This window comes from Nicotiana tabacum, chromosome 24 (genome assembly GCF_000715075.1).
Source record: "Nicotiana tabacum cultivar K326 chromosome 24, ASM71507v2, whole genome shotgun sequence".
NCBI lineage: Eukaryota > Viridiplantae > Streptophyta > Magnoliopsida > Solanales > Solanaceae > Nicotiana > Nicotiana tabacum.
In genome coordinates this window covers 75,503,075-75,528,457 of record NC_134103.1, presented here as the reverse complement: position 1 = coordinate 75,528,457, position 25,383 = coordinate 75,503,075, and the positions used below count along the sequence as shown (strand labels likewise).

At 34.4% G+C, this 25,383-nt stretch overlaps 2 protein-coding genes and 1 pseudogene across 5 annotated transcripts; all 3 read right to left on the bottom strand.

Moving 5' to 3' along the window:
* Nucleotides 1-395: 395 nt before the first annotated feature.
* LOC107828107 (dirigent protein 22-like) lies at nucleotides 396-1,163 on the bottom strand (annotated as a pseudogene).
* A 2,347-nt stretch (nucleotides 1,164-3,510) lies between these two features.
* On the bottom strand, nucleotides 3,511-4,292 carry LOC107828106 (dirigent protein 22-like). The gene has a single exon (XM_016655363.2). The coding sequence runs from the start codon at nucleotides 4,234-4,236 to the stop codon at nucleotides 3,658-3,660; it is 579 nt and encodes a 192-aa protein (XP_016510849.1). The 5' UTR covers nucleotides 4,237-4,292; the 3' UTR covers nucleotides 3,511-3,657.
* Nucleotides 4,293-7,659: 3,367 nt separating this feature from the next.
* On the bottom strand, nucleotides 7,660-18,979 carry LOC107828104 (putative magnesium transporter NIPA6). Of its 4 annotated transcripts, none has more exons than XM_016655359.2 (10): nucleotides 18,577-18,979; nucleotides 18,231-18,467; nucleotides 14,748-14,804; nucleotides 14,548-14,638; nucleotides 14,297-14,457; nucleotides 14,056-14,183; nucleotides 13,781-13,918; nucleotides 12,874-12,966; nucleotides 12,658-12,775; nucleotides 7,660-8,175 (listed from the first exon to the last, which is right to left on the bottom strand). In XM_016655359.2, the coding sequence occupies exons 2-10, from the start codon at nucleotides 18,352-18,354 to the stop codon at nucleotides 8,054-8,056; spliced, it is 1,032 nt and encodes a 343-aa protein (XP_016510845.1). In that variant the 5' UTR covers nucleotides 18,355-18,467; nucleotides 18,577-18,979; the 3' UTR covers nucleotides 7,660-8,053. The 4 variants fall into 4 exon arrangements, with proteins under 4 accessions (XP_016510845.1, XP_016510848.1, XP_016510847.1 ...); XM_016655362.2 differs by having other exon boundaries at nucleotides 18,231-18,398; nucleotides 18,718-18,854; XM_016655361.2 differs by having other exon boundaries at nucleotides 18,231-18,395; nucleotides 18,577-18,823.
* Between the last annotated feature and the right edge of the window lie 6,404 nt (nucleotides 18,980-25,383).

Below are 25,383 nucleotides of genomic sequence, written 5' to 3'. Positions count from 1 at the left end.
AAACGCTCTCAGTTCACCCGAAACCCGATCCGAAGACACACTCAAGTCCAAAGTATCCTACGAATCTATTGGAACCATCAAATCTCGATTCTGAGGTCGTTTACTTAAAATGTTGACTCAAGTCAAACTTGGCCATCTTAGGCTACTTTCAAGGAACTAAGTGTTCCGATTTCAACCCAAACCTTCCAAACCCATACCTACCATCCCCGCAAGTTATAAAACATTAAAAGTACATACAGAGTATCTTAATTAGGGGAACAGGGATCTAGAAAGAAAAATGACCGGTCGGGTCGTTCCAATTGTAATCGAAAATTTCCTACTACTGTTTTGTAGCCGGAATTAGTAGTTGGAGAAGAGCAATTTTCTGGTAGTGTAAGAAATTAAGATGCTATTCATACAATTCAAAACATCTTAAACGTCTTATTTCATTGATCAGCAATACACATCCTTATTTTTATGACAAAATAGAGAAACTATAGAACAATTGAGTAAAATAGAAAATTACAAATGAAAATCAACATGTAAAACTCTAAATCACTGTGAGTAATGTAAGCCTATATGTGAGTAATGTAAGACTATAACATTATACTCAACAATAGCATCCCCATTGGTTATGTTGAACCAAACAGTCTTTGCAGTGGCAATTCCCTGAGCCAACCGAAAAACTCCAGAATCACCACGATCGGCATTTCACGGTATTGATCAAATACAGGATTCCGTCCAAGTACACTCAATGAGCTACCATTGAACTTACCACTGGTGAACACAAAGTTGAGGTTCATGAGAATGGCACCTTCTTTTTGATCATCTGAACCATATATTCCTTGGGTTCGGCCCACTATTGTTGAATTGAGCTATGGCCTAACTGTTAATAGGTAGTCCATCATTGCAACAAACCCAAATAAAGTTGGGGATTTAGCAGTTGTATTGGATTGGGATATTTGAACTGTAGTTGGATTCTTACCTCTGAGTATGTCGTGGAAATAAAAATAAAATTTGGTTAACTTTTGCTTTGCATGGGAAAGTTTTTCGAACCATTTTTCAACAACCTTGGGTCCTAAGTCAACGCCTTGAACCATTAGCATGGCCATAACAATGAAGCAAAGCAATAGAACTAGGCTCCTTTTCTCCATCTCTTCTTTCTCTTCGTCTCTCCCACTTCGTTAATTAAAAAGAAATAATGCATTGTAGATACAAATATATTACGAGTATTGTAATATACGTGGCCTACTTTTGGCCATAGACTATGTGCCTTGTTGGCTTCTCTTTAATCTTTTATTAGTCACTTTATTGGACATTTTATGTTCATTCAGTAAAGACCTTGCTGGCCAATCATATTCCATACATGACCATCTCATTTTCTTACAAATAGGCTCGCAAATGTCCATATCAAATACACCACAGTTTGAGACAAACGTCTCTTGTTTTTTCTTTCTTTCATTATAGAGTATTTTGTAAGAGATTGAGTGTTGGAAAATACTTGTGTAAATCTTTTTTTTGGAATAATCTTGTAAGGTTATTCTTTTGCGGGATTTGGGACTAATTAGAGTATCTACTCTTATTTTATAATCTCTTTTGTACTCTTGTTGGTATAGTGAAATTGTTTCTTTTCGCATGTGAACGTAGGTCACATTGACCGAACAACGTTAAATTGGGTCAAACCGGCACGGTTTCACCAAAAGGCCTTACACTTGTAAGTTATCCTTACATCTTATATGTAATCTTTCAATCTTTTCAGCTACCATTGTAAAATTTTATTCACACGCCCAATATACTTGCTAAAATTAGATGATAATCATTAAAACATATTAAAAGAGTAGTTATCAACAGATCAACCAACTATCGTATGATCTCATTTTAAACAATAAAAAATAGGTTTGTATGAAGACTAAAGAGATTATTAAATTGTATTTGTATCAATGCATCACATACCGCTTATATATAATCATCGAGTTTCCTGCACTGTTTTTGGTATCTTTAATCCTAGCTTTCACTTCCAGATAATTTCAACTTTTTCCTCACAACTTCTACCTAATTATTATATGTAGAATATTGGACACGTTAAAGGTGTATATTATTGCACTATCGATACACATCCATATTTCTTATGACAACCTCTTCATTATCAAATCTCTAAAAATTTAAAATATTTAATTTTTCAATTTTGTCTTATTTGAAAATCTTTGGATAATTGTGATATATTATTTTTGTGCCACTTGTTTATTTTAGGTATTAAGTCACACAGTAAACAATAATTTTCATAAAATATTCCCAAAGAAGTCCTCAAAAATTACTATAAGGCTCTGAGGGCTTCGAAGGGTAGGATTTATTTCTTATTTTGTTAGCTAAATGGAATCAACATTCATCATTTTAAGAATATATATTTTTGCTTTAAATTTCATTTCATAACTTAAACAAATCGTTTAATAATATTTATATAATCCATTAAAATTATGTATTCATGAATATGGGTTTATAGTATGAAATTTATAGGGTTTTTTTATATTTGTACATATTTCACTGGTAATAAAAAAATTTACATGTTAACAATATATTTATATATATAGTAAAAATATTATTTAATTAAGGAGTACATTGTTAATGTATACTTTATTTAAATCTTATTTTGATTGTCTTGGGTGGCGTAACCTGGTTGTAATTGTTGCAACTCATTCCTCATGTGGTAGCCAAGCAAGACAGGACCCTATATACAACTCAGGTATGGTGTCTCTAAACCTTAAATCTAAACCTAATATATGAATAAAATTTGGACGGTTTATTGGAGTATATTAGATCATATCGTTTTAACAAAATTTTAATTGTCACATCTTGCTTCTAAATATAATGTACCTTATAATAAAATTTGTACGAAATTATTGGAAATGAATAGAGTCATTAAATAACTTGACTGAACGCATAACCTTTTTTAGTCATAGGTTGTTAATTATTTCTAGACTATATATCCATTTTGATAATAATTATTCAAACACATTGCAAATATATTGGATGAGTAGTTAACAGCGTAACTACCACATGATCTCATTTGATATATACACAATGGAAAAATATATTGTATGAAAACTAAACGAAACTAACTAAATGCATCATTAAAATGTATAATTGTTATCACATACTGCTTAAAATCATCTAATTAGTTGCCAGCATGGTTTTTATAATATACCAGCTTTCACTTCCAGATAATAACAACTTTTTGTTTTCATTACATCTACCACCAAAAAGTCATAGGATATTAGGGAAAATGGCACTGTATAACAGCTTTCAAAATAATAGTCAAAAAAATACATATTTGTTGCATTTTTTATATATAAATTTTTGTATGTTATACACAAAACATATACAAATTTATACACTTTTACGGCTACTGGATATAAATAATTTTGACCGTAAACTAAAAATGATCTTTGCCCTCGCATATATCTCAGTTCGTTGACTATTTATTTAGATTATTTAGTACCTTAAACATATCCAAGAAATTAAGTTGGATATCCATACAATTCAAGACATCTTAAAGGTCTTATTTCATTGATCATCAATACACATCCTTATTCTTAAGACAAAAATAGAGAAACAATAGACCTATTAAATACAATAAAATAGGAAATTACAAAATGAAAGTCAACGCGCAAAACTCCAAAATTAATGTGAATAATGTCGGACTATAACATTATACTCAACAACAGCATCCCCACTGGTTAAATTAAACCAAACGGTCTTTGCAGTGGCAATTCCCTGAGCTAGCCGGAAAACACCAGAACCGCCGATGATCGGCATTTCACGGTACTGATTAAACACAGGATTCCGGCCAAGAACACTAAGTGTACTACCATTGTACTTACCAGTTGTGAAAACAAAGTTGAGGTTCATAAGAAGGGCAGCTTCCTTTTGATCAGCTGACCCATATATTCCTTGGGCTCGTCCCACTATTGTTGAGTTGGGCTCTGGCCCAACTGTTAGTGGGTCGTCCATCATTGCAACACCCCCAAATAAAGTTGGAGATTTAGCAGTTGTATTGGATCGGGCTATTTGAATTGCAGTTGGATTCTTCCCACTAAGTATATCGTGGAAATAGAAATGAAATTTGGTTACCTTTTGCTTTGCATGGGGAAGTTTTTCGAACCATTTTTCAACAGCCTTGGGTTCTAAGTCAACCCCTTTAACCATTGGCATGGCCATAACAATAAAACAAAGCAATAGAACTAAGCTCTTTTTTCCCATCTCTTTCTCTTTGTCTCTCCCACTTAGTTAATTGAGAAGGAATAATGCATTGCAGATACAAGGATATTATGAGTATATATGTGTGTGTGAGTAGGTGTTGGTTGTACTAAGAAATTTTTTATAATTAAAAAAAAAATGTTCCTTTCATTGGGGGATAGAATACAGTTAGTTGACTTTTGAATTTCTATTTTAATGCATCAATTATTTCAAATCGGAAGGAGATGAAGTAGAAGAAAAGACTAAGAAGAATATAATGCACATGGTATTATTTTAGTACCGCCTGAGACTTGTATTATTTCCTCCGTCTCAATTTATCTTGCGGTTTGTTTGCGAAGAGGGTTCGGATAACCCCCTTCTGCCTCCTAGGTTTGCCCACGCCTAACACAGGGGAAGTAGTTGCTACCGGGTGTGGAGGGAGAGTGTTACTTACGGGTTCAGACGAATCCAGTAGCTTTTTGCTTAGACATTGTATTTATATTAGAAAATCTATTAAATATGTATAAATACTTAATTGTGAGCCCAGTAATTAACGAATTATAGCTTCGGTTACAAATTCAGAACCCATAAACTTTAAATCTGGCTCCGCTTCTAGTTGTTACACCTCCTCATATGGTAGACCAGGGGTGGCAAACGGGCGGGTCGGGCCAGATATTCACGGGTCGAAAACGGGTAATTCAAAAAGCGGATAAATTATCCGACCCGACTCGTATTTGAGACGGATAAAAAATAGGTTATCCGGCGGATAATATGGATATCCATATTATCCATGACTTGTTGAATATAATCACTTATGCGAGAATTACTAGTCTCCCAAACTTGAGGAACCCCCAATTTGAGGTTTTATAAATGTAAAAGTTAAACACATTAGTTATCCATATTGGTTATCCATTTGGTTAACCATTTTCTTAGTGGATAATATGATTCTTATCCATATTCAACCCGTTTTTAAAAAGTTCATTATCCAACCTATTTTTTAATGGATAATACGGTTGAATAACTGTTTTCTTTTATTTATTTTGTCACCTCTGTGGTAGACAAACAGAATATCCCTATACAACTCAGGCATAGTTGTCTCTAAACCCTAAAATATGCATTACAACCTGCACGTTGCGGGTGGCTATTCTCACATCTTTTCACGTTCACTATCAACAGTTTGACTTTGAAATATCATACTTGCACGACTGATCATTATACAGCAAATATACCATCTCTAACATTGTTATTTTTAGTCGTATATATGTTTAAGTGTTAGTAACTTGTGTTGAAATGTGTGATCATCTTTAAGCTTTAGATTGAATGAGAGATGACCCTTTTATTTATTTAATTATCTTCAAAATGCTCCTTCACGTGCGAACTTTTTTATTTTTATGAGTTAAACATATGATTTTTTTTTTTATAATGGTTAGCCATGAAGCTTAAATCCAGAATCTTTGTCTGCTATGTTACCATGTTGAAATATGTAACCAGTTCAACACTCTGCGCAAACATTGCTGCATTGGTTAAGTGCTGATCTTCTCGTTCTTTTGTACTGTGAAGGGTTGGAGAAGGAGAACTATAGCAATTAATGGAGTTTTTTTCTTTTTAGATATTTTATTAGGTAATACGTATGTGGTTATTTTTAAAAAAAATTCAATTTATTACATACGGGAAGGGGACAGGTAAATGGGGGAGGGGAATATATACAAAGTGGGGAATTGAATCTCACCAACAAGGTAAAAGTTCATATAGTCAACCAACTGAGTTACTAAAATGCTCCACATATGTTGTTTTTCAATGTTGAAATCGTTATAAAATAATATGAAGAATACATATACATGTATCCAATACCTGAATTGAAAATTACTACCAAATGCAGGATAAATAAATGCTAAACTTAATACCATGACCTTTTTTTTAATACTACATCATACATTCATACCAAAATGACCCCTGAATGTTTGACCTTGCCAAGTTTTTGACAACGTTATAAGCATGTACTATTGTAAAAATACGAATGATGTTGTTTGCATTATATAACTCTTGCTGCACTTCAGAAAATTCTAGAAGAAATTTGTCATAATTACATCGACTATTAGACATGGAAAAATGAACTGTTGTTTAAGGGGAATTTTAATAGTTCAGTTGCTAGCTATATAAATTTTATCATGTTAGTGAGGGTTTAATTTCCCGCTTGATACCCCCCCCCCTATTTTTCCTTCCCCTACCCTTATATATAATTAAAAAAACATTTAACAAAATTAAACAAAAACAAAAGTTAGTGTACATTTCCAAGAATTTAAGGTATACCACTACATAATATTTTTTCGTGACAAGGTAAGGGGATTGTCCGTGTATATGCATAACTTTTATACGATATATTTAATTTAAATTGAAAAAAATGACTATGTTAGCATCTGTTGCAAACAAACTACAGCCATCTCCTGATTTTGAAACCCTTTAGTACTATTTCTAGAAGAAAACATGGCTGAATTGGTCACAAGCAGATGTCCAGTTGATTCTCTTTCAATTGCAAAAATTAAACTATGAAAACATGGAAAATAATCAAATGGAATCGAAGGTACCAGGAAAGAGCTAAATGATTAAACTAATATTAAAGCTTTGATTTAGTCAGTTGCTTCAGTTTTGTTGTTCTTTTTCTTTATTGTTATCTTATGATGTTATTAGTTGGTGCTTGATTAGGTTTCGACTGGTTTGGTTTATATGTTTGACTAAGGGGGGTTGTTAATGTCTATCTTCAGTTTTAACTACCTGCCCCAAGAATATGCTATGTTGATCATTGAACAACAACAATGAATATACATTAACTTCAAACAAGTTAATATAGATTATATAAATTCTTATTGTTCGTATACATCGCCCCTCATCTTGATCCTATAAAGTATCCAACATGACAAATTATGAGTGTTGGAGTTGAAAAGGTGGAGTCATTACGTAAGTACTTAGTTCAGCTTTTTGGCTTAGAGAAAAAATTACTATGGAACTTTTGCCACTCAATTTTATTTTAAGTACCTTTTTTATTTTCTTTTTAAATTTGTTTCTAATGATCAATTGAAAAGTAATAATATATCAAAGATAAAAACCGAATATATTATGAGGTTAAATTACTTAGGTGGGAATGGGTCCATGGAAAGGAAGTAACAGGAGGAAATGACCATATGGATATTTTCTTTTGTCTTTTTCTCATCAAGCCTGAGATGAATTTAAATAAGGAAACATGGTTAATGAAAATGAACATTTGTCTTATTTTTTATGGAGCCATAGAATGTTTGCATCAGGCTAGGATGTCTGTATAACACTCTCTTGGGATACGATCTTTTCTCGAACCCTGCGTAAACGCGAGATACTTGGTGCACCAGGTTGCCGTTTGGTTAGTGAAAATGAAACTTATTGTTGTCATTTTTTCCCGTCAAATCAGAAGACAAATAACTCAATCAACTCCATACTACAAACAGCAAGAACACCATTTATCATCCTTCAGAACAATATATGCTCGATAGGCTATATCTCATTATGAAAAATCAATGAATAATAATATGTTACAACATAAAAGAAGCCATATATACAAACCCCAACTGTGATAAGAGATTTGCAAGAACACCTTGTTCAAATGTAACCCCCCATGTTGGTCAAAAAATCTTCGGAAATCCAAACCTAGTTTCAAATACGAGATGGCCTCGCCCTCTAGCCTTTCCCAGCACATAGGAAGAAATTGCTTCGCAGTTGTAAAGCTCAAGATCAATGAGCTTAAGCAAGAATTGCTCATTTCCGCAATGCACAAATCAAATATCAGCTGTGGATAGAACGTTCGGTTCCGCAATCAACTTCTCGAATCCTTTGCTAAGGCACTATACGAGTCTAAGTATTCTGAATCATGCAACAGAATGTAATGCCCATCCTCCATTGACTTTATACGTTCCCCGTCATACCATGTTATGGTTCCTGTATAAACCAATGGAATATTTACAGTGTGAAAGTAGAAAAATACCAGCACCAGCGGAAACGAGATATTTGTTTTTTGGTAATAAGCTGTAAATATATTACCACAACAAACAAAAAACAATTACACACTAAAGAGCACCTGAGGATTCAGTACCACCTTCCATGAAGGGTGCATGTTTCACCAAGCCTCCAGAATCAGACTCTCTTCTAATTACACAATCTTTGCACTATATACCTACATTTCCTAGCTCGTTTACTGTCTTTCATATGATCTATCATTCCTCTAATTTCTTTCTTCACCTGAGTAACTACTTGCTCTATATATATTTACAGTTGTTGCCTTGAAAAGTTTCCAATTCCTCGCCTGCCAAGTGTGGTAGATTACTGCTCCCAGAACTGCTACTGCAATTTCTTTCTTGAATTGTCTCCAATGCCTGCCATTGATCCACTTTAATCCCTATGTCACTTGTTTCCTCTGCATTGTAATGCCTGACCAACTTTCCAGTCGATCCTGCAACTCTGATGACCATTCACACTCCGAGAAAAGATGTTTCTGAGTCTCCTCTTTATCATCTTCACATATACCACATATCTTGGAGTTAATAGGAACCTGTAATCGACTAAGTCTTTCTTTTGTGAATAATCTGTCTTGATTAGCCAACCACATTATGAACCTATGTCTTGGAAGCAATAATGAGCTCCATATCAATTCTGCCACTTTCAATCTTTGCATATTTCCCAATAGAGCATTGTAGCTCCTGGTAACTGAATATTTTCCATTGGTTGTTAAACAATAAGAGCCATTTTGGTACCATCCTGCCATGCTACCCTTAAGTGCATGTAATTTCCTCCAATACCAGCTACTATCTTGTGATGGTTCATGAGTCCAGAAATTCTGATTGTCTTTCATATAAATACCATGAACCCATTTAACCCACAGAATATCTTCCCTTCTTGCCAATTGCCAAACAAGCTTGCCTACAGAGGCCACATTCCACTTTGTGCAACTTTTAATGTTTAACCCTCCATATTTCTTTGGAACACATACTCTTTCCCATGATACCAGTGCTATCTTTCTCTTCTCCTCGGTGCTTCCCCACAAATAATCTCTACACCTTCTGTCTACTTCCTTCAAGACACTTTGAGGTAGTATAAACACTGCACCCCAAAAATTGTATATTGAAAATAAGACTGAATTAATTATTTGCAGCCTCCCAGCATAAGACAATGTTTTAGCATAACCACTATTAATTCTGCTTGTTATTTTCTCAACCAATTGATGACACTCCATCTTACTCCATTTCTTAGATGCTAGGGGTAATCCTAAGTATCTTATTGGTAGAGTACCCAAAGAGAACCCTGTGATTTCCAGTAATTCCTTCTTCATCTCTTCATCTATGCCAGCTACAAATAAGTTTGATTTATCAAGGTTTGCCACCAAACCAGTAACCTCACTAAAGTGATTCAATGCTTCCATTACTCTAGTCAATGAACTAATGTTTCCTTTGCAGAAAATTATTAAGTCATCAGCAAATATCAAGTGAGTCAGTTTTCTAGCCTTGCACATAGGGTGGAATCTGAAATCAGGAAGACTACTCATCTTTTTCAATATTCTTGAGAGATATTCCATTACTAGTACAAATAGTAGGGGAGAGATGGGATCTCCGTCTTAAACCTCTCCTACCTTCAAAAAACCCATGCCCTTCTCCATTCACCTTTACAGAAAACCTTGTGGTGGTCACACATGTCATCACAAGTTGAGTAAAAGATTCTGGAACTCCATAACCTCTCAGAGCCTCTTCAATAAATTCCCAGCTTACCATGTCATAGGCCTTCCTTAGATCTATCTTCATTAAACATCTACGAGTTGTTTGCCTGTTGTAATGTCTCAGCAAATCATGACAGATCAAAACATTATGTACTAGTGATCTTCCTTCTACAAAGGCTGCCTGATTCTCAGCCACTAGTGGAGCAATAGCTACGCTCAGTCATTTACAAATCATTTTTGAGATGCATTTATATAATACATTACAGCAGGAGATAGGTCTAAACTGACTTGCATACTGAGGCACTTCAACCTTAGGTATTAGTACAATCATTGTGGCATTTATCTGCTTCAGAAGTTGCCCATTGTTAAACAATTCCAACATTGCCTTTGTGATGTCTGCCCCTATGATTTCCCATGCTGCTTTAAAAAACTCACTTCCATACCCATCAGGACCTGCACTTTTGTTCTTATCTATTGAAAACAAAGCATATTTTACATCCTTAGCTCCATAAGGTTGGACTAACTGCAGTTGTTGTTCTACTGATAGTGTTGAACCATTGATCAAGAAACTTCTGAATGCCCCGACTCTGCCTTGGAGCTTTTTGCCCGGTAGTTTTTGATAGAATTCCACCAATATTCTTGCTATATCTGCAGCTTCAGTGTGAACCACTTCCTGATTATCCTTCAACTGAGTAATGGCCGGTTGTATTCTTCTATGCTTTATTACTGAGTAAAAATATCTTGTGTTATCATCCCCTAACTTTAACCAAGTGGCTTTACTTGTTTGTTGCCTGAACACTTCGGCTCTATAAGAGGTTTCTCTAAATTTCAAAAAGGTCTCCCTCTCTTGTTGCAATATGTTTGAGTCATTAGGATGCTGGTGTAATGCCCTTTGAGCCTGTTCTAACTTCTCTCTGAGCTCTTCCACTTCATCTACTATATTTTTTAGAGTACCTCGATTCAACTCTTTCAGACTTTTTTTTAGGATCTTCAGCTTCTTGACAATCTGATGCATCTCACATCCATCCATTTGCTGATTCCATACTGCATGTACTTTAGTTAAGAACTGAGGATGTTGTGCCCAGGTATTGCAGAACTTGAAGGGTCTTCTCCTTAGCATAGGAGCATTTGTTAGCTTGACACTTATGGGACAATGGTCACTCATTCCTTCCGGCAGAACAAAGGCACTATAAGCAGGCATCTGATCCATCCAGTCCCTATTGACAAACACCCAGTCTATCTTTGAAAAAATTCTTTGATCGCCATGTCTATCATTCCATGTGTAGCTGCTACCTTCTTGTGGTAATTCAATCCATTCACATGTGTTCACACAGTCCTGGAAATCCACCATCTCCCCCGTAGTAATAGGATTCCCACCAATTCTATCATCCATTTGCAACACTGAATTGAAGTCTCCAAATATCAACCAAGGTAGTTGACATCCTTGGTGTACAATGTTCATATAACTCCATAACTCCTTCCTCTCCTCTTTATTATTATATGCATACACCACTTTAAGTAAGAATGCTCTATGCCCTGTAGTGTGGATCACTTTACAAGTGATAGCCTGGGCTATCATACTTTGGACAGGTACTTGAAAATATTCAGGTTTCCAAGTGAGCCAAATTCTTCCATTATAATGTTTCTCCAAATTGGTAATATAACCCCAACCACTAAACATATTTTTTGCCACTTGTTCTATTTTATTTGCTTTAATCTTTGTTTCCAACAGCCCTACCAACCCAGTTAGAAATTTGTCTCCCTTTGCTTATTGGGACCATTAAGGCCCCTAACATTCCAACATAGTAGGCTATCCATTCCCAAGACTGGGAATGCTTGTACCTCCTTCGTTCCTCACACCACCCTGCATCATTGACTTGTCTACTTCCAGTTGTTCTAAGGCCTTGAATGTATTTGAGCTGCTCACTTGCTGATCACTTCTTGTTTGTTGTCTACTAGGATGTAAAGGTGTGAGCCATCCTTCTTTGGATTTCCCTTGCTTCCCTTCATCTGTCTTTTTTTGTGCCAATATCATTCTTCTCTGTTTGCTGTTGCTTCCCTCTTTCCTGGCTAGCTAGACTTCTCACATCCTGTACTTGTGGTTTTTGCATGTCCATCTGTGTGGTTTCAGTTCCTTCATCAGCTGGATTTTCTCTCCTGGCTTTCACTGGTGATACATTGGATTTCGTCTTTCGACATTCATCCTCAGCATGCCCATACTTGTTGCAGAATGCACATAGTGTAGGCTTCCAATTCCAGTCATATATTATTTTCTGCTCCACCAATGCTCCTTTTTCATTACGAAACCACACCTTATCTGGTAATGTGGTATCCATTTCAACCTCAATAAGCAGCCTAGCAAAATGTAAACCAGTCTTCTTTTCTGTATTTTTGTCCACCATTAAAGGTTTCCCAATCAAACTCCCTATCTTACTCAAACCCTTAGGACTCCAATATTTAAAGTCTAGTCCTAGCTTCTGGAGTTGCATAACTAGAAACTAAAAATTCATATTGAACTTTCAACTTCCACTACGGTAACATAACATCACATGTAACCCTGCTATGTGTCTTCTCTAAAACATGTTCAAGAGGAGATTTTTAAAAGAGTGCAACAGAAACATCCAATGCCATTTTTGGTGTAGATAATGTACATACATCAAGATAAGAAGCTTAAAGCTTCTATAGGTTGGTAAATGCTTCCAGTAAATCCATACCTGGCACGGTAACTGGTTCCTGTTCTCTAGTAACATGGAGCATGATTGTTCCTGAAAGCACAGTAATAAATCCACATATCTCGGACACTATGTCGCTGACATTTTGCCCTGCCCAGTCCTGCAAACAATATGACAATGCAGATGAATTGATTCATAATGCCCTGTATCATATTAGTAGAGGACCGTAACGAAGAAGAGTTTCAATTGACAAAATACCTTGAACATTATTGCACTTGCTATGATGGTCATGGTGGTGAACATTACATAATATATTGGAGAAACAATTGCGGTGTTGAATGTATCCAGTGCCTAACAAATGATGTATATATATCAGAGATGCTTTTAAACAACCCAAAGATAATCATACCCATAACAATCATACAAGTTGTAAACTCCAAAATAAAATTAGGCATCTCGTGTTAATAGTACGCACTTCAAATTAAACTTCTAGTCGTCCAGCAGCACTTCAAAGGTTATTGCTATGTATCTCTGATTCATCTAATTAGGAGAATTAACGACAACAAACTAGAATATTAGCAAAAAACTCATTTTGCTAGATACAAAACAGTACTACTTGTTTTGAGATATCAGTATTATGCTGCTCAATTATCAAGCATTCAAGAAAGACCAACAAGTGACTAAAGGAACTGAACTGTGATAACCTGCTTCTCAACTTCAAATGAGAACGGGCATTGCTGGAGGACCACTCAGGTTGCACATTAAACTATTCACTAGCATCTAATAGGTTCATCAAAATAATTTATTTAGCTTAATTATTAGTTAAACAAAGTCTGCAATTTTGGAAAACATTCTAGCATAGTTGGGTTCAATTCTCACTATCAAGTTTATGCTTTATCTTTATGACGAATGCCAAGACACCCTATGCAATAATTAGCACCAATAAAAGGAGAGCATAAAGCTGGATAACTATGTTAATATCTAAATCTAAATTAATGATACCATATATGCACATAGATGCATGATCTAAACTACTCTCAGATATGAGACAAAGCTTTGCTAGGTTGATGAGACTACATCAATTAAGTATGAATCGATCACAAATTAGTTGGGGTCAGCTTCTTGAATCCCCTGTATCCGTTCCACTCTATAAATAAAGTATTACCTTGTTAAGGTAATTCAGCTGTGTGATGACGCATATCACTGCGACAGTAAGAAAAAACCATGTTTGAGGACAGGCAACTTGACTAATTCCTTCCAAAGTAAGTTTTATTGCAATTCCAATAGCCTTTATGCTGACAATCTGCAAAAGACCATGAAAACACTACAGCAACCAATCTCTGGACAAGCTAGCAAACTGTTGATATGTGCAAAAAGCATCATATCCAGAAACAGTTTGGTGTTTGCAGCAGGAATAGTAGCTTAGAAGAAGACAATTACCGTGAATGAACCCATTAAGGAACAGATTCCCAAATAAACCAATATATTTGTCTGCCCATAGCGAGGCTCAAAATGCAAAATCAAGGCTAGCACCATCGATAATGTTGCAGCTACATAAATCAAAAATGCTGCAGATAAAAGCAGTAAGGAAGAAATTAGTTAAAAGTGCGATGAGGTTTCTCTAACCTATGGCATGATTAACAGAAAAAAAACATGTATGTCAAAGACACAAAATTCGAACCTGGTTGAGTTGCCAAAATCCAGATTTCTTGTAAAGACGATGGCATATGCTCCTGAGGTGCATGGATAACAATAACCACCGAGCCTACAATGCATGAAATGCATCCTAGTACACCTAACTTTTGCAATCGTTCTTTCAACATAAAGTGCGCCAAAATAGCACTGTTCAGATTGACCAAGGTCAGTTTTGCAAACACCACTAATGGTTCATTATTAGAGCTTACAAACAGTTAATAAACTTCAAAATCATACCTGATAATTATACTCAAAACACCAAGAGGGGTCACCAGAACTGCTGGAGCATAAATATAAGCAACAAAATTTGCCACCTCCCCAGTGATCACTGCAAATCCAAATCTAAAATTTTCATCGAAATCCAAAACCACACAATGCCAATTCATTCCTTTTCCCAAAAGGGGTTACGGTATGGAGATATCTCATGCACTACTCACTTGTTATCATGCCTGCCCACCAAAGTGGTTCAAGCAAATAAGTATAGCCTCCAACTCCTGCAGTAAGTATCACAACAACTGTTTAAGAGGGTGAACTGAAGTTGGCACAGTATTTAATAAGGATAAAAAGATCTTGTGTACAGATGGCCACGAAAGCTGTTAACTTGTCTGTTTTGAAACAAAATCGGATTACTGTGAGGCACAGATAAAATTGACTCTACTTAGTTGTGTTTGCTTCTAGGAAGTTATCCTCGTGTTGAACAAGCCAATTTTGATAACCAACGGAAGAAAATACAAGACTGAGCAGATAAAAAATTACAGTTATAGTTGAAGCAACTCAACTAAACAGAGAAATGGCCGCACCAGATTACAGTCAAGTGTGAAGAACAACTACATTTACTTCAAATGAACACAGTAATTAAATTACTTGAAACTCACAAGCCTTTCATTATTACAGAGTTAAACTCCCACTGGAGTGTCCAATTTATATTGTTCTTGTCCAATAAAATATGGGCCTTTAAAGATCATAAGACTAATTGTGAATACATGTTACCGGTAATTTCACAATTTTGACATACAATGATTACTCAGCTAAGATGACTATGGTCAATGGAGCTTTAAATGTTTCGAGTATGAATGAAGGGGCCTAATTTGTTTGTTTTTAAAGAGGCCTAATTTCTCTTCAGGCCTCATATTTGACGTTTGACTGTCCTTACCCAAAACTGATCCAAATGTATATTCCTCTGAACACTAAAATGAGTAAAAGCTTCATTAGCTTAGCTCTAATTGTATGTCAGAAGTTATGATAAGACGCAAAGACATACCAAAGTAAGATTGTCTACAACAATCTAGATGATGCAACAAAATATAACGCTATAACAATTCATACTCGACATTCTCAAAAGAACGACAGCCTCAATAGCTGAAACTCTTGGCCTAAAGCAATTACGTCCTTTTTGCAGAAACAAAATAAACAACCAATTTACGTGAACTTGTGAAATTCAAGTAGAGGATGAAATTAGCATTTCTCATAGTACAGCAGTCAATTTTACATATCCTGCAGCTGTAACTTTCGCATCCATGCAGTTACAGCAATTATATGCTAGTAGAATTTTAGATGCATGACACACAGAGAAATTGAGAGATGGTTAAAAACTATATCAGAAATCCATGTCAGAATTTTAAAGTCTAACCTTTCTGTTCTTTTTTATTAGTTAATTCAATGGCTAATTAAAGTGGACATCCATTGTGATCGTTGCACCAAGAGGTAATTTGACAAAACATACCCTCCTCAATGATGATGATAGCTAAGATGGCGAAAAAAAATACAGTAAGGAAGACACAAAGATTTTACGTATTTTAATCAACTAGACCTCCATCCACAGCCCACAGGTGAAGAGAAGCAATTCACTGTTTCAGAAAGTATGCAGAAGAGAGTGCAAAATCAGATAATACTCTAATATTCTGAAAGTATGCTTATAAAGATGTAACATCACAAATTCATGAACAACAATGAATTTTTTACAAGTGGATCTCCAACACAAATATCTACCACAAATAACTCAGTAACTTTGAGAGATCTACACCGTATGTTATCAAGTTACAAGGAATGAGCGCCATTTGATAGGAGCTTGTAACATTTCTGATTTCCCCACAGGTAGAAAATGGCAGTTCTAAGTATAGTAGGTATAATTTGGACCACCAAATTAATTAACAAATCCCTGCATTTGCTTGAATTTCTAACAATGAATACTTGCTCTAGTTCCTCAACACAAGCCTCTATAGGCTGAGTCATCCAACATAAACACCGATCAAGTTCAGGCAGTGCTTGAACTTAGCATTGGGGTAAGTATTGTTAATATGTCAAAAAAGATTGTTTTTGGTATTGATCTTATGAACAGATACTTTTCTCTAAGCAATAGACTCTTGAATGAAGTGTTATTTCACATCAATGTTTCTTCCTCTCGTGATACATCTGGCCTTTAGTAAAGCACATAACATGTTGACTATCACAATAAATAGTAATCACACCTAACATAGACTATGCTCGTTAAACAAACACTTTAACCACAACTTCTTTAGTTGATTTGGGCATATCCATATATATAGCCCCATAGTGGATAATGTTGTAATGGTGCCTTCCAGCTAACAACACAACCGCCAATACAAAATATATATCCTGTGAGTGGTCTTCTCTATCAAATTCTCCGGCAGAGTCAGAGTCCATGAAACCAACCAAAGTATTACTATTTGTCACCAACGACAAACATTATCTAAACTTCCACACAGGGTTGTGAAAAGCGGTCGCTTCCTCGCTTAATATCTAAGGTTCCATTTCACAGGAATCTAAGGTTCCATTTCACAGCTACACAGCCTATTAATGCGCTTTACCAGGAAAAACTACAACATTACATACTAACATATTGTGAAAGTTCCATATGATCATTGCAATACATAATAAAAACTGTATTGGAATAGTGAACCTGCACCATATATATCTTCCCTCTTCATCTTGCTCGCGTCTAAGCAAATGAGAATCTGAAATGCGCAGACGTAGCCAGAGGAGTATTCACAGGTTTAGTGTCTTCTAGGCCAAACCTCTTCAAAGGCTTTGCCAGTTAATTTTTGTGTCTCCACATAATAGCTTCCTAACTCATCAATATCTCTTGATCACCATGGAAAAATTTTCTTAACTACTCCCAAAGTCGTTCATTTCAAATTCATTGTTCAACTGTAACTTCAATGTGAACATCTATCAAATCCTTGGCAGATCTTAAGATGCCATAATTTTTAAATTGGCAATCCAATCAATTTTTCAACATAAATCTTCCATCAAATTGACTACTAAAACTGAACTGAGAACCTCGTCCACATACCAGATTGTTAAAGATCGGAGTTTCAACAAATTCCAAAATTGCTTAACAAGCCCTTAACGAAAATAATTAAGATAATAAAGAGAATATAGTACAGAAAGAAACACAATACTAAATGTGATTCACTCATAATACCAATATCCACGGGTAAAGAGGAGCAGCCCACTATTTCAAAGTTGGTAAGAAAAGATATCTTCTTTTAGTTCAGGTGGCAAAGGTTGAGGGACTTGTGACTAGGTCGCAGGTTCTAGCAATGCGCAATGCGAACTAAGCCTAATATTCAAGTGGAAAATCTCAGAATTCCGAAGGCTACAGTTGGTCCTAAGGATTGGTCCCAAACCAATTTCTTAGCCATCAATGAAAAAAGAGTATAAAAGATATTAGAGATAACCCCTTAATACTCTTGGAAATAGCACAAGCAAAATAACCTCATGTGGTTCCTTCTTAGCTTAATTCTTATCTCTTAGCTCAATCCTTGTGCAAATCACATCACTTCTATTTAACAATTTCTTAAAGAAAAGGAAAAGTAAAATATAGTGATTTTGTAATATGCTGACTATAATTCAGGCCAAGTAATTTGCAATTTAACTGAGAGAAAGAATTTCGAAACCTGCTCGAGTTCCAGCTGCTGCAGCACGCTTAAGACCTTTCTTCTTCAATATAAAACTTGTTCCAATAAACAAACTTGATGATATTGCCAGAATTAACCCTCTGCTATTGTCCGAAATCGTCATCCTCCTCTCTCCCTCTTCTTCTAAGTTCTATCCTTTACTTTCTTCTTCAGCATATACAACAAGGTCAAATGCGTATCAAATATACAATCCCAAAAGAGTATCACGATTAAGACCTGTTAAAATAGAAAAAGCATATTCCAGCAATACAAAAAATTCAAAATCTAATACGACGACAAATATAATTTCCCGCCAAATAGACACGAACAAAAGCTCAATTCTCACCTTAGAAAAGACAAAACTGGAAAAATCACATTGGACCAGCTAACAACTCAAGCTAGTAATTGAAGATTTAAGAGTCAATGGATTCTGAGTTGCTACAATCAATTACTATATATAATATCTTTTAAAATCTATTTTACATACATATATACATAGATCGGCCGGAGAAATGTAGGGGTTTAGGAGAGGGAGATCTGAAAATTGATAAGACTTAGGAAATGTTCATTGCTCCCTCTCCCCTAATGGCATAAGTCCGTTGGTTGTCGTATTCTTGTCGGAAGCTTCGTTAAGGGTTTACTGTGTTGACAATTGGCGACTAATTATTACACGTGAAAATGAAAGTGAAAATGAAAATGAAAATTTGAGAGTGCTGAGATCATGGTTAATGACAACCAAAGACCTCACCTACCAAAAGAAAAAAACCCAAATATTTGTGTCTGAGTTGGTCCACTTGTCCTATTCACATTGATCAAAATTGTCTCCTTGGTATTCTGTTGTAGTCATCGAATCATAATTATTGTCTTAATTTCCTTAATTACGCCGCTTAATAATGAACATTCTTTTAAAATATTCCTTCGGCCTAACTATTAGTCATTTTGGCAAATTGAACTTGTTTCGAAATTGTTAGTCATTTTTTAATAAAAAAAAGAAAATTTTACCTCTTATATCAAAGGTTGATACCTTATTTATTATAAATAAATACCCTTTTAAAAAATTATCTCATATAGCTACCTTTTAATTTTTATAGCAGAATATCTATTTATGGTCATTTTCTACCTTTAAGCCATTAAATATGCTTATTATTATTTTCCTCTCTCCTTTCTTTTTTTCTCTCACAAAATTAATGTATAGGAAACTTCTCTCTCCTTCTCTCCTCCTTTCTCTTTCTTCTTTTCTTCTCTTTTTCCCCCAATTTTTTCCTCCACTGCTTTAAAAACCCTAGTCGGGGCTGTGCCGGCGACCACTTCCCCCTTCCTTGTTGTGCTGCATTCAACTTTTTTTGCTCAAAAGAGTTGTGGTAAGTAGCAACAAAGATCTGGAAAAAAAAAAGGAGAAACAAAGATATGGAGAAATACAAGTACATATCTCAAAATTTTCAAAGCAGAAATGAGATATTCACTACCTGGACGACTCAGAGGGCGCCGGTACTGGTGGCGACGCCCCACATGGTGGCGGCCTGGATATCGGTGGATTGGGGACGAAGTTTGGGGATGAGGAACTTGAATAGTCTGTTACCTTTTTTTTCATTGTATTTCAATGTATATCGTTGTATTTCATTGTATTCACTATCTTTAGTTTTTTCTACTTTTTCAATATATTCACTGTATTTAACTGTATTCAATGTAATTATATAATTTCAAAGCTTCACTTTGTTTTACTGTTTTGTCCAGCAGTATATATTCAGCAGTATGTATTCAATGTATTGTAGAATGTATTCATATATTTTTTTAATTAATATAATTTATGTATCCAGATGTATATATGTATTCAAATGTATCTGCAGTATGTATTCATATGTTTTTGCACTATAGATGACCTGTTATACTTCATGTATTCAATATATTTTTATGTATTTAACTGTATTCGATGTAATTATATAATTTTAATATATAAATCTATTTATAAAAATACCACTAAAAAATATTTTAGTAAAGATACCACTGAAAAAAGAAAGGATGGAGTGAATCTCTGAAGATTGCTCTATTTTGGGGGTATTTTTCATTTGAGAATCTTTTCTATAACTGAAAATATAAATTTTGTGTGTTATAATTGAGTTTGTTGAGTTATATTAGGAGTCTATCGCATTAATTGATTCACTTACCGTTTTTAAATAACCGAATCCCTTTTTTCGCAAATTCTATTACTGTATTCACGAATACAACTTGCGAATACATATGAATACAGTCTATACGTTAGCTGTAATTCCCTTTTTTCCGTCGACTTTTCCTATTGTATTCATGAATACATTAGCTTAAATACATCGAATACACTCTATAACAAGTTAAAACATAGCTATAGAAAGTAATTTAGTAAATGGTAGCTATGGCAAGCTAATAATCACTAAAACATAGTTGTTTCTGAAAATTTCTCTAAAAAAAAAAAAGAAATTGTTAATCACTTCTCTTTTCTAGTTTATCATTACTTTTTTAACTAGTTAAGTAAAATGATTAAGCTAGTGTTTGGAATAGATTTGGTTGAAACTTGAAAAAGAAGTTTTTGAAATTGCGTTAAAAAATAATTTTTAGAAGTTGAAGTTGTGTTTGGATATTCATTATTTGAAAGGAAAAAATAGTGAAATTTTTATGAGTGGAAGAATAAATTTCACCAAAAACCCGCCCTAAACCAGTTTTTGGTTTGTGAGTTGAAATGTTTTTCAAAAACTGATCATATTCCACGAACAAACAATGTTTGTAAATTTATTTTAGGAAAAAATAGCCAAAATCTATAGTCATGTAATTAATACTTATTACTTATTAGTCGCATTTATTTTAGCATAACTTAGTACTTTCAGATTATGTTTATTTTTATTATGGCTTATTAATTAGCACTATTTATTTTACGTGATTTGTTGAGTATTTTAGTATAATCATGACTCATCTCACATTATTTTGTATTATTTTATTGGGTAACATCTTATATAGTTTTATCCTATTAGGACCTAAGAAATATTAGAGTACAAATTATATAGTTTATGCTATGAAGATTTTGTCGGAAAAAACCCGAATAATCCGAGAAAATCGAATTGAAAAATCCGACTTTTGTTGGTTTGGTTTGACTTATTTTAAAAATCCAAGACAATTAATTTAATTTAGTAATTGAAAAACTCGAATCAACCCGGCCTATGTACACTATACTTAACAAATAAATTTTCCCTTTTGAGAAATTCAACGAGAAACCAAAATCTCTTTTCACTTTTTCGACCATTATGTTCTTATTGTCCTGTACGTCTAACAATTCGTTTCTCGATTTTTTTTATCAAAAGTTTATAGAAATTAGGAAGTGTATGAAAAGTCATTTCGGGTGAAATTCAAAAATGGTTCAGATTTATTAGTGCTAATTAAAAAGTAATTATAGTTTTAAAAGTAATCAAAATTTAGTTACTTTTCATGTAAAGATAAATTTAAACGAAAATACTGTTCAAAATCTGGAAAATATTCCAGCATAATATACTGGAGTCCCATCATAATATGCCGGAAGTTAATACACAAGTGTTCCAATCTCTAGTATATTATGTTGAAATTTTCCGTGTGTTGAAGTTCCAGTATAATATGCTGGAAGTTCATATACATGTGCACCAATCTCCAGTATATTATGCTGGAACTTTTTGTGTTGCCGCAAAATAGTGACTATTTTTCAATGACTTTACAAACGCTGACTACTTTTTAATTATCAGTGCGAAAACTGACTAGCCCGTGCTATTTTCACTCATTTTTAATATTAAAAAGCCAGCCGAGGAAGATCTTAAATCACGTAAAAAGCACGTGGCTGTCCAAAAAAGAAGATTGAAAGCCATCGGAGGAAATAGGAATTTTATAGTTTTGCAAAGTTGAAATTAATCCAAGTCAAAGAATGTTATAGATTAAGAAAATCGTTCGTATTCAATTGGATAAACTGATGATAAAACAGTTCCTCAGACTCATAATTAACTTGGGTGGCTTATGCACAAAAAGTTCACAAATTGTGAACTTCCATACCTTGTCATTAGGGGCGGCCCTAGAAGATTAGTGGCCTAAAGTCAATTTTTAATTCGGGGCCTTTATCGCACAATAACTTACTTAAACCAACAAAATATAGGGCGAGTAATGTGTTAAAAGTATAGAATTTTGGCCTAACATTAGTTGTTAATAGTTTCTTTTATAACTAATTTAGTCTGTCTTAAGATATTGTTGATCTTAGATAATAGAACCAAATTCATATAGATACCTCACTAATGATGTCACTCGTAAAATTTAAATAATGAAAAGTTTTATATTCGCGATAAGGGTTTAGGGGGGTGATTCTCTTTCTGCATTATTTGCTCAAACGGTTACATCACTACTAAATTAAAAGTTGTCTTGAATTTTTATAAAATATTTTATTTTTTATTTTAACATACCCAATATATTTAGACCCTGCCTCTAAAGATTGTTGTGAGATGTATTTGATCCAACTTACCTTAATTAAATATATTGGGTTCGAGTCCTGTGGTTAAAAAAAAACTTGTTAAAACGTGTTCTCTCTTTTATTAGGTTTTACGCGGTACGAATCTAGATTAGTCGGGGTCTCAATACAAATACGAGTAGAAAAATTAAAAAAAAATTTGAAACCCGCAAAATTTGGGGCCTAAAGCCTTTGCTTTAGTGGCTTGACCTTGGGCTGCCCATGTTGCCATTAGCAATCTTTGTTGTATTATGGCAACTATATCGGGGTTTAAACTTTCAAGTTAATTGGTTGTAGTTAGATTGATAGTGACATGGTCCAAATTGTAAATGAAAGCATAAGGTAAATATCAGATTTGCATACGAGTAACTTCAAACCAATTTACATATAGGCAGAGAGGTCATGTTAAGGTAAGCAGAGAGCAAAAGGTCATATGTAATTTTTAGTCCATTTAGTAACAGGTAAAGCAACTTCTTTGGACAACAATATAAGCTGCTTGAAGTAAGAAATAAAAAGAAAGAGAGAACACAATAGAAATCCCAAGTCTAGAGATGATTAATTCTCACACTTAAAGACAAAAGTGATCAAATACTAAAAGCTTCACAGAGGAACTCAATAGCAGTTCATAAGCTAGATGATATAATAAGCCTTCTATGAAAATGATACTACTTAACAAAAATATCAGAGATCAGATTCCCCATGTGTGTGTTAGGGGACATTGAATCATTTTTCTAGTGCTTATATAGACTTCAAAAAGCAGTCAGCTTTGGTGTATGACGAGTAAAGTGGTATGCGGACACGATTTTGGAGGGGAAAAAAAGGCTGTCAAGCACTCTATAGCAAGAATCAAATGAGTTTTCACTTCCTTTATCTCTTTACTTTGTAATTTAATATCTTTAAACATTATGTTAATTGTTATTGTATTTATGAATAGCTAAACTCTCTTATCTAAGTTATGAAACCTATTAGAGGATGATTTTCTATTGCGTTTAATATAGATTTGCCTTTGATTTTTCTCTACTTGTCCAACTATATTTTCATTGTTGTTAATTGAAGAGCTCTCAATTAACTGGGCCTATTTAGTGTGTATATTGCTCGAGAGAGAGTACATTTAGGTAGTTATTGAACAACACCACTCCTAACGTAGTCGAGAGATCGATACAGAGGGTTTAAAGGCGGGATTAGAGATAACAAAGCCTTTGTGCGATCGTCATGAGCGGTGACTTAGTGCCAGCAAGCGTAGTTCAAGAGAATACGTCTAGTAAATTGTAGTAATTGCTCGAGAGAGAGCTACGACACTCAAAGTACTCACGATCGGTAGAGAATATTTAGGCGAATTTATAGGAAACGTAGCGGGAAAGATTCCGACAATAGGAAAAATCATAACCTTAGACTTTTCCAAATCTTGTCTACAACATTTGCTTTGTTAGTTATAAATTACTGTATTTTTAATTACTTTGCTCTTAGTTAGTAAACATTCAAATCGTTATATAACATTTTTGAAAGTTGATTACTTGAATTCGTGCAAAATTATTGGTTGTAATTAGTAGGTTATTTCCATGTGGGATTCGACTCTAGACTTGTAAACCGGATTATATTTGCAACGACCGCTAGACATCTTAGGAGGTATAGTTGGGCGTGATAAAATTTTGGCATCGTTGCCGGGGAAGCAATAGTGTTATTAATTACAGCTAGAAGAATTGCTAGGATTCTTAGTGGGCGTTTGGACATAAGAATTGTAAAATTCCAAAAAAAAGTGAAAAAAAAATTCAAGTGAAAATGGTATTTGAAAATTAGAGTTGTGTTTGGACATGTATATAATTTTGGGTTATTTTTTAAGTTTTGTGAGTAATCTGAGTGAAAATTTTGAAAAATAATTTTTCAAAATTTCGAAAAATTTCAAAATGCATCTTCAAGTGAAAATTGGAAATTTTATGAACAAACGCTGATTTCGAAAAAAAGTAAAAATTTTTTGAAAAAAAGGAATTTTTTTTGTCCAAACGGGCTCTTAGTTTAGTCAATTTTCTCCATTTTACTTCATTACATCGAAATTCTAACGTTTGTAGTCTTGTTTGTTATAGGTGTATACCTAGAAACTCCTTAAGTACTGGTGAATTATTTGAAGCATTACCGGATCCTGAGAAAGCTTTCAAGGCATTAAATCGTGCAAACAGGAAAGACAAACGACAACAACACTTAAGAGAACAAATTGAATTAGACATGGGTGACGTTTTGAGTAATCAAGACAATCGAAATATTGTGAATGACCCGAACAATCAGGGTGTGGCGCCTCTTGTGACAGAAGCAGCTTTATATGATTGGGCACAACCCATCGTTGAAAATTTGGCAACTACAATTGCAGTCCCTCAGATACAAGCAAAGTCATTTCAAATCACAAACAACATGCTACATCTGCTGCAAAACAAGGGACTGCTCTCCGAGTCTTACATTGAAGATCCACAATAGCATCTGAAAATTTTTCTGTCAATTTGTGTCACGCAAAGGCAACCGAATGTGACACGGGAAATAATAAGACTGTTGTTGTTTCTATTCTCAGTGGCAGGAGAAGCCCAAACTTGACTTAATTCGCACCCCATAAATTCTATCACCACTTGGGAGGAATTATTCAAGTAGTTTTTGAATAAGTTCTACCCATCCAATAAGACCACC